This window comes from Perca fluviatilis, chromosome 8, assembly GCF_010015445.1.
Source record: "Perca fluviatilis chromosome 8, GENO_Pfluv_1.0, whole genome shotgun sequence".
Lineage (NCBI taxonomy): Eukaryota > Metazoa > Chordata > Actinopteri > Perciformes > Percidae > Perca > Perca fluviatilis.
The window spans coordinates 5,700,101-5,710,549 of record NC_053119.1 but is presented as its reverse complement, the minus strand read 5'-3'; the positions used below and the strand labels follow the sequence as shown (position 1 = coordinate 5,710,549).

At 39.1% G+C, this 10,449-nt stretch overlaps 1 protein-coding gene across 1 annotated transcript; it reads left to right on the top strand.

Annotated features, from left to right (window-relative positions):
• The first annotated feature begins 2,896 nt into the window (after window positions 1-2,896).
• On the top strand, window positions 2,897-7,891 carry LOC120564218 (E3 ubiquitin-protein ligase TRIM21-like). Its single transcript, XM_039809055.1, has 2 exons — window positions 2,897-3,046; window positions 4,486-7,891. The coding sequence occupies exon 2, from the start codon at window positions 4,495-4,497 to the stop codon at window positions 6,139-6,141; it is 1,647 nt and encodes a 548-aa protein (XP_039664989.1). The 5' UTR covers window positions 2,897-3,046; window positions 4,486-4,494; the 3' UTR covers window positions 6,142-7,891.
• Window positions 7,892-10,449: the final 2,558 nt, after the last annotated feature.

The window sequence follows — 10,449 nt, the reverse complement described above, 5'->3', positions numbered from 1 at the left end:
AGGTATATCCAATCATACATAGTGCTTATCGCTCCAACTGTGTAAAAAGGAGTTTTGTGAAAGTCCTCTTCTCTCGCTGTTTTTGATTTGTGCCGGTTACCTGTTTTTGATAAGATTGTTCGAGAAAGATAGGGAGGATGTTTGTTGATTTCTAGCTAGTTGATCATTTTTAGAAGCCTTTTTCTTTTGTATAGGATTTTAGTGTGATTGCATGATTGTCAATCTTTAAATAAAACCAGATTGTACACTCTACAATCCAACCAAAATTCCTGGTTCTGTTCATTTGCTACAGCGTGCCTAAAGGTAAGGGACTCCTTGGGAAAGGCTGAAAATTTTTTAGGGATAAGTGTGGATTTCAAATAAATGCTGAATCATTGACTCAATCAATCAACATGACAGCAATTTCTACAGCAAAGAACACAATATTTATGAACTTGAAAAAAGAAACAAGAGAAATGAAACCTACTGTTACTGATTATACCGTTTTAAGTTTCAAGTATTTGAGTTATTAACCCAATTTGTGACCGTTTCCTATCCACTTAACCTGAAATGCCATGTATGTAATATTTACAATTTGGGGGATTTAAAAGTTGTTTTTTAGAGTTTTTTCAGTACAGCAGACATAATATTGACATTTGGATTTTAGTTTTTTTAAATCATGCATATTTATTTTTGGGAAAATAAAATGCTTAGTTCCATGATGGAAATCTATATCTAATCTAAATGACAGAAATAAACTGGAGTTAAGTTTAAATGATCAACTAAACAACAATAAACATACAGTATAGTGTTGACTAATGATTACAAAGTTTAAAAGGTCCAATGGGTAGGAATTTCTCCCATCTAGCGTTGAGATCATATATCGCAATCAACTCTCTCGCGCCACGCAGTTCAAAGTACGTATTACATCTACGGTAGCCTTCATGCTTCAAAAAACTGGTATCTTGCTCTTTTCAATATCCTTATTCTTTTTCTGGGTGAAGAACTCCTGTTCCCGAAATTTGGATTTTAATACGTGTGGTCCTCCATATTTCCTTCTTCAAACTTGCCGGGGGGCGGGAAGCTACAATACCCGTTAGCAGCATTAGCAGCACCTGTGAGTTTATCATGGGACAGTGAAAACACGAAAGGTGGAGCAGTATGTCCTGTATGTCCCTTACCGGCTAACGTATTTCAAGATGGAGCATGAATATTGAGCGTCTACCCCAGTTCATTGTAGTGCAAATGTAAAATTTCAAGCCAATAGGAATACTTGGAATTGATGGTGGTGGTAAATATTCATGAAAAAGGACAAGTTTGTGAACGGGCAACACAGATTTTGATAATGAACATCTAAACACGTTACACACTGGACCTTTAAGCTACACTGGAACTCGATAATGACACTAAAAATGTCAAGTTATGCAGCTAATAAAGAGTGATACAAACTGGCTGCAAGACCAGGCTCTTAAAGTGAGTCTGTTAATTAGCTACTGCATCATGACAATGAACTACAAACAATGAACAGTGGATAAACTGCACATCAAACAGGATGTTCTTCAAAAACCGGCATTTACATAGTTTTCATGAACACACACATAACAATAAACTAGCCCACACAAGAAACTGTGCATTAGCCATCCACTTCTCTCCTGTTGCTGCAGTGACTGACTGAAAAAGCAGACACTGGTTCTGTGCAACTCCCTTTTTAGCCCACTACGTGTCACTGCCAGCCTTTGAATGAATGCAGAAGTTAAAGAACTCTTAATCTCCTAGACCTTCACATGTCTACGCTATAAGATTTTCAACACTATTCATGATAAATAAAAAAAATAAAAGTCATGATTAAATATCATCCATGTTTTCCAGTGGTGGTTAATTAATAACGACCTTCTTCTCTCTCCGATTAAGGAGCCATTTCTGAAATATGCAATTTTAATTTCAATTAAACCTACATTGTGTAATTTTTTTAGTTGATTCTTAGCAAAAAAACAACCTTTGTTCTTTGACAAATATGTGCTCATTCATGTGTAATTACTTCCAACAACTAATCAAAGTATTCTCGTAAGCGTAGAATCTGCCATTTAGAATCATTCAGAATGCATTCGAGCGACTCGCTCGAATGGCGGCAGCCATGTAGCGCCTCCATCTTTAAAATACATTAGCTAACGAGGCTTTTAAACTCAGTGGCACCGTGACGAATGCCAGTGGGCGATTACTCGCCAGGGAAGCGAAAAAGAGAATTAAAACGACAATGTGACAGGCAAAGGAACAAGACCAAAGTTAATATTGGAGTGGCTAGAACAGCAGCGTGTAAACAATGGAGATACTAACTAGTATTGCAGCATGGTGGCCCAATGGTTAGCACTGTGGCCTTACAGCAAGACGGGACTTTCTGTGTGGAGTTTGCATGTTCTTCCCGTGTGTGCGTGGGGTTTTCTCCGGGTACTCCGGTTTTCCCCACCACTAAAAATATGTTCCCCTCTCTCTCTATCAAGCTAATGTGTGGTGAGCATCTGGCGCTTAATTAATTAATTAGTGGGTTCGGCAACTGTAGGAGTTAAAATGTGCTCGGAATGGGAGGGGCTAGAAAGGGAGGTGGTTGTCGTACAATTTCAATGCTAGATGGGAGGAATTCTTAAAGCTACATTGTGTAAGAATTCCTCCTATCTAGCACTGAAATTGTACATGACAACCAACTCCCTTTGTAGCCCCTCCCAAGAGGTAATTTACTTTAGAAACCTTAAAATCACAGAGAAGCCTACTTGTGACAAGGATTTTTTTTACCTTTTTCTCCTGTAATGTGATCAGTGAGTAATCAGTCACGTAAAGAAAATATGGTAAACAGTTTGGAAAGAGTTAATAAAACCTCCCTCCCAGAGCTCCACTGATAGGTGGAGCAACAGTGGAAGAGGAGAGCTGCATCGTCAAATATCCTGAAATGAAAGTTAGTCTGAGCAACAGCAGAGCTGCAGTCGAGACAACTGTCTCCGTTTCTCTCTAAAGAAACATTTAACTGAATCCAGCAGCTTTTTCTCTACAACAGCAGAATCTCTGCCTAACACTGGTGAGTACACTGAGACAAACTGCACTCACTAAATATGTGCTGAAAGTTAAACCAGAATCCAGAACAAAGAAACAAAGTAACAGCAGATAAAGTAGGCCTGCTAAGAGCTAACTAGCCTAGCTTTGATTCCATTTAGATAATTGATTTGAATTGATCTTTTATTGCTTATAAAGACAGAAAATCTTTCCTCTCAGCCTCACAGTCTCCGTAGTACCTCCTGTCTGTCTTTGCTGATCATATTTACTGTGTTTCAACAGCCGGTATGAACTCAAAACTTGAGCTCTACCCAGACAGGAAGTTCCACTCAGGATGAATATTTATCTGAGGGCCATCGATGGCCGTGGGGGTTGTGGATATATGATTTCTTGCAGTCCAGAGCAGTAGCTTTAATCTTTTCTTCTGCACATTTAATGTGTCTGATTCTTTGCTCACCATATCATCATCCATCTGTTGCAATAGCATTTGTATTTTGTCCATTTTTAATTTGTTATATCTCCTTTATTCCCATAAATGTGTGTTGGATAATGGTGGCTGGTAGTGTTAATTAGTTTCAAACTTGAAATATAGTCATTTATTCCAGAGGAAGCCAAAGTTAATGGTTTTGAATGAAGATCACCATGTCATCACTTATTTTTTCAAGCTAAGTGATTTCATAGAAATACCACCACTGAACGGCACATCTGAGTAGAGTTGGGTTGATGTCCGGTTTCACAAATCTGATCCGGTGTACAAGGCTAAACCAGTTTGATTTTATGATAACCGGTGGAACCGTCATTTGTCATTATGATACCTTTTGGCGAAGTAAAAAGCGGCCGACATAACCTGTGCCGTCATTGCACTAAATGCAACTTGTATTGCAAGCAGTATTGGGAAGTAGCGTTCCTGGTTTAACTACTTCTCAAGTATTAAGTAATGTTTGTGCCGTAACGTCCACACAAGCTACATTGTACAGCGGAGCATTCTGCTGCGGCCTGAAATAAAACTGCTGAGGATCACTGCCCCACAGCCAGCAGTCGTGTACATGGATGTATAAAAAAAAAAAAAAAAAAAGAATTCTCTAATGTAGTAAGCAAATTTTTCCATTTAGCTGTAGCTTAGCTTGCTACATTTGTTTGGGGGCTGACTTTAGCTTCAGCGTAGTTAAACTTCATTTATTTTTGAATTGCTGGTAGCTTAGCTCACTAAACTTTCCAAGTAACATTATCTTGCCACCACGGTATTAAGCTTTATGCCAACATGATTAACATGTTTTGTTTTTTTATAAGCAAACAAATGAGCTCATATTTGCTTTGTGGAAATATCTTAGTAAATTTGGACCTCAATTAGGTGCAATACAAGAACAGCATTCAGGATGGCTCTCCTTATATTCCAGTAATCATAGTTTGATTTAATGAAACAAAAGATGTGTAATTATAGTTTTTCACACATTTTGTCCTCAGAGTGTCGATATGTCTGCTGCCAGCTGTCTGCTGACTGAAGATCAGTTCCTGTGCTCCATCTGTCTGGATGTGTTCACTGATCCAGTCACCATACCATGTGGACACAACTTCTGTAAAACCTGCATCACTAAACACTGGAATATTAATGTCCACTATCAGTGTCCTAACTGCAAAAGGCTTTTCAACACCAGACCTGAGCTGCAGGTCAATACCTTCATCTCTGAGATGGCTGCTCAGTTCAGACAGTCAGCTCAACAGAAACCCAGCAGGAGCAGCAGCTCAGAGCAACAAGTGTCCAAACCAGGAGAAGTTTCCTGTGATGTCTGCACTGGAACCAAACTGAAGGCCCTGAAGTCCTGCCTGGTGTGTCTGGGTTCCTACTGTGAGACTCACCTTGAGCCTCATCTGACAATGTCAGGTCTGAAAAGACATCAGCTGATCGACCCTGTGGAGAACCTGGAAGGCAGCGTGTGTACGAAGCACGATAAACCTCTGGAGCTGTTCTGTAAGAACGACCAGATGTGTGTCTGCATGCTCTGCACCTGCTCAGACCACAAGACACATGATGTTGTTCCTCTGAAAGAAGAATATGAAGGAAAGAAGGCCAAGCTGGGAAAGACAGAGGCTAAAATCCAGCAGATGATCCAGAAGAGACGAAGGAAGATTCAGGAGATCAGACGCTCAGTGGAGCTCAGTGAGGAAGATGCAGACAGAGAGATAGCAGAAGGTGTTCAGGTCTTCACCGCTCTGAAGGAGTCTGTTGAGAGAAGCCAGGCCGAGCTCATCGACACGATCAAAGAGAAGCAGAGAAAGACCGAGAAACAGGCTGAAGGCTTCATCAAAGAGCTGGAACAGGAAATCTCTGAGCTGAAGAAGAGAAGCACTGAGCTGGAGCAGCTCTCACAGTCTGAAGACCACCTCCACTTCCTCCAGAGCTTTGTGTCCCTGAATGCTGCTCCACCCACCAAAGACTGGACACAAGTCAGGATCCGTCCACCACATGAGGGGACTGTGGTGAGAGCTGTGAATCAGCTGGAGGAGACGCTCAGGAAACAGATGAAGAAGCTGCTCGCTGAGGCCAAGCTGAAGATGGTCCAGCAGTTTGCAGTGGATGTGACACTTGATCCTGATACAGCACATCCAAACCTAACCCTTTCTGATGATGGAAAACAAGTTAAACATGACGATGTAGAGAAGAATCTCCCAAACAATGCAGAGAGATTTGATACTTGTAATTTTGTTTTATCAAAGCAGAGTTTCTCTTCAGGAAGATTTTACTACGAGGTTCAGGTTAAAGGGAAGACTTACTGGAATTTAGGAGTGGCCAGAGAGTCGATCAACAGGAAGGGATACAGCCCACCGAATCCTCAAAATGGTTACTGGACAATGTGGTTGAAGAATGAAAATAAGTATGAAGCTCTTGCCTGCAATGCAGTCAGTCTCTCTCTGAAGACTCGTCCTGAGAAGGTGGGGGTGTTTGTGGATTATGAGGAGGGTCTGGTTTCCTTTTATGATGTTGATGCTGCAGCTCTTATCTACTCCTTTACTGGCTGCTGCTTCACTGAGAAACTCTACCCATACTTTGGTCCTTGTAATAACAATGGTGGTAAAAACTCTGCCCCTCTGATCATCTCTCCTGTCAATCACACTGAGTAGAACCATTTGATTTTCTACAAAAGATTCAGTATGATTTAATGCAATAAATGTATATTTAGTGGTATTGTATGGTTTACAGTACATTTTTGTTTTTTTTCAGATTCTGATCATAGCATTTTTTTGCATTTTGTATATTTTTCTGTTAAATGTTTCTTTGATTTGTTACATTGATTCTTCCTACTACTACAACACCAATTTTACCACACTGATTGATATTATTCAATATAGTCTCTGACTTATTCTAATAACTGCATTACCTGCTTTCAATACTGTTGAATCATCAGAAAACAATATACTCGGAAATAAGAAACTTTTGCACATTTTTAAATTTAATGTATTTATAAGAAGTTTGGCATACTGGCACAAATTACTAAAGGGCAGTTAATAAATGGTGAATTCAATTCTCAATTACAATTGTAAAGCCAACAGCACGCATGTGTATGGAACGCTACATAGTGCCACCCAGGGAAGGACTGTTGATTAAATGTCCGAGCGCAAAGTCCCACAGCCTAGGTTTAACTTTAACTGATGTCAATCTGCAAAATTTCAGTGATTCAGTGTGGACAATGGACAGATTAAGAAAGATAAATTTGCCTCAGAGTACATTCATTTCATTAAAATTGAAATGTTTAAATTATGTATTATCCGGAATTAATGGATGATGGGGAGGCCATTACTTCCTGATTATGGACACCTTGAAGGGCATTATCCCGCTCATACCAAGAAAAAAAAAATGAAGACCATTCATTAATATTTTCATGCATTTTGCAATCAAGATCTAAAGTTTTTCACAAGGTATAACTCGGTTTTTCTGGTAACACCTAGGGTTTAATACTTGGAACAATCATATACCGTGGAAAACAACCTAGGCTTACCCCTTCAAGGCCTAACGGAACAGAGATACAGAAAATGGACAAATAATCAAACAATAAAGACTCATAATAATCTTGTATTAGAACTCGACTAAGCTGTTGCAGAGGCCTTCACCATGAATTATGTTTCCAATAAACTTTGCTTCCAACTCAAGTTACTACACCTGGGACACCTTACTCCAGTGGACATCCTTGGTTGTGACTGACATCAAACCTGTTTGAACTTTATGCCTTAAATATGCTTAAAAATAGTATACCTTCTAAAGAACAGCTTGTTAAGCATTTTCTATATGTTATCACTTGTTTCATGTATGATGTAGAAAGATGGAGATTTAATCAAATGTATTACTTGTGTTTTAACTAGAGATGGTCCGATACCATTTTTTCCTTCCTGATTCTGATACTTGAACTTACGTATTGGCACCATAGGCATAATTTATAGGGGATGGTGGGTTTGCAGCCCTCCACACCCCCCATATTGAAAAATGGCCGGTGCAACACACACCCCCCATCCCCCCAAAATCTAATTATAATTTCCTTTACATAAATAAAGACATTTGCACCATCAGTTGATGCAGAAAAGGCACAAAATCTTGCAGAAAAATTCACCAGAATGCAAAAAAATTAAAAATGTCAAGTTTGCTCAAAAGTGGAGATCTAAACCCCCCCCAATGTTGAACACAAAGTTACGCCCTTGCCGAGTACTGATACGAAATCAGTGTGTTAAGAAATACAAATATTTTATTGTGTTTTAACAGCTGTATACTACTATCCCTGTATAGATGTGATAGTTTTTCTATTTTCAATCATAAAGAGATGTATTGATCTGATTTATTCATTTTGAACACAGTAATAAAGTAAATACTGTATATAACAAAGTCTCATACATTTTCAGGTTTCATTGCTCATTTTCTTTTAAGTATAACCAATCACTGAGATGTATTGCTTGTGTTTTTTTGAAGTGCATCATATCATAGTTGTTTGTGTTCCAACTCTATAAAAAGGAGACACACAAGGAAATAGTCCTCTTAGACTTAGCCGTGTTTTAACTGTGCAGGTTACCTGTTTTTGAAAGATAGTCAAGCCTCGAATAAAACTAGATTGCACGCTCTACAATCTGACCAAAGTTCCTGGTATTGGTCTCTGAAAGCCGCCTGCCACAGACTCACAACTAACAGCAAGGGGAGTCCTTGGGAGTGGCTGACATTTCTAGGGGAAGAATGTGAATTTCAAATGAATGCTAAATTGTTGAATTGAATGCCCAAATACAGACTTGGGCTTGGTGATGGTGAATTAAATGATTGTATTTGATTACTCTATCCTAAATTACATGCAGTATTTCTTCAGTTTTGACTGATTTAAATGTTTTGCATTTTAAGGTGCTTCATTTGAAGTAGGTGGCCTTCGGGATTAGGTTTTGGGATTGACCCAAGTATTCTTCAGTTTTAGATATTTGATCAGAAGGAAGTATTTTCCAGTTTTGAGTATATGCATTGAATTGAATTGTTTTTAGCTTAATGTGCCTCGCTTAAATCTAACATTTCTCAGTTTTAATTTGCAGTGTAAAAGCAAAAAGAAAAGCCATAATTTGAAGTAGAGTGAGACCTGCTCATGCACCTCATCATCTCCACTCTGTCCCATCAGAATAGTACAGTCTGTTGGTGTGTGCGGCACAGTGATAACCTTCTAACAAATATATTTACATTTTTTAACAAGTGTTAAAAAAAAGTGTAGAGTATTGAGACATTTATTCATGACTAATTATGTATTAAGTGTAACATTATTTTTGTAAAGCAGAGCCCGAAATGGGCAAGTACTCACCAGTACTGAGTACCAACACTTCTGATTTTAGTTCTCTAATTGTTAACTGTATTAGGCTGATATCATAGACTGTATATACATTGGGGAAATCCAAGCAATTATATGTAAAATCAGACATTCAGCACCCCCATACAGCACGAATTTGTTTCATAACCACATTTTCAGACACTGCGACAATTCAACCGTGAGATTGCCAGTCAAATCAGGCTCCTTAGATTGAATCATCGAATAGTCGACTATTCGGAGTCACCCCTACAAGATATACGTATAAATATGTCCAAGACACATGGAACTGATGAATTAGGGTACTGGCATCTTTATAGTTCCAATTCTGGCACTGTAGGTAAGAGAGGTGTTCAGTAGCCTACATCATGGAGGCCAATAAATTGCTCTAGTGGACGCCCAGCAGATATTTTAACATGCTTTCCACAACAAACAGTAAAGAGAACAGAGTTGTGTTATTTACCGTGTTTGAAAGGTTGCTTGTGGCAGGTCGGTTCCAACAGTCCGGTGTGACAATATCATTGATGATGATCCAATAATATCGCAACGTCCCTCCATAGGCAGATGGTGAGACTTTAATTAGTTTTGTTGCAACCTTTCTAGGCTATATCCTTGACGTTCCACTTTCGGGATTGCTCCGGTGCTGCAGGATATTCCGCCGGATGCATGTATTTTCCGTTTCCTTCCGCTTTCTTTGTTCTTCTTTCTTCTAGACTATCTGTCCAATCTGAGTTTTTTCTCGTCCGACTATTTTACAGTGGCTCTGTGTGGAGCTTAGCGCCGCCCATGACAATTGTGATTGGTTTAAAGAAATGCCAATAAACCAGAGCACATTTTTCTCCCATCCCCGAATGCTTTTTTGAGTAACCAGACCCTCCTGGTCAGTGTAACGCTTATCAGTTCAATTTTCTAAGCACAAACGGACATTTGGAAAAACAGAAAAATGGGTTCCAATATCCAATTTTTCTTTTTTTTCTGCCTTGACAAATTAAAACCGTTTTTTCCAATTTTCTGTTTTTATTCAGAGGATCAGAAATTTAGAAAATTGCGTCTGGGCTACAATTATTCAATACTACCATGGTATTCTCGCCCTCGTTCCGCCTAGCTACGCCCCGCCCCCCACTCGAAACCATCAGTTGCACCTCTGACCCCAAGTCATCAAATCAGTTTTTTTTTTGGTCCATATGCAGTTAATGAGCTGCATATTCCGCAAAGTAGAGGAAGAGAATACCATTGCAATATTGAATAATTGGAGCTCAGATGCAATTTTGTAATTTTCTCAATTTCTGATCCTCTGAATAAAAAACAGAAAATTGGAAAAACAGGTTAAAGATCCAATTTTTTAATTTGTCAAGGTGGAAAAAAAAACTGAAAAAACTGGATATTGACCTATTTGAACCAATTTTTTAGTTTTTCCAAATGTCCATTTGTGCTTAGAAAATTGAACTGATAAGCGTTACACTGACCCCTCCTCCGCTCTGCAGCCTGTGGATGGTCTGGCAAAGCGAGACTACACCTTTTCTGACCTGAGCACAGGCTACTGTGGGCCGTAGCCAACGCCAATAAAGAAACTAGTCAAGCCGCACGTTAGCTTGAGCCTCCCGTCCCAAAA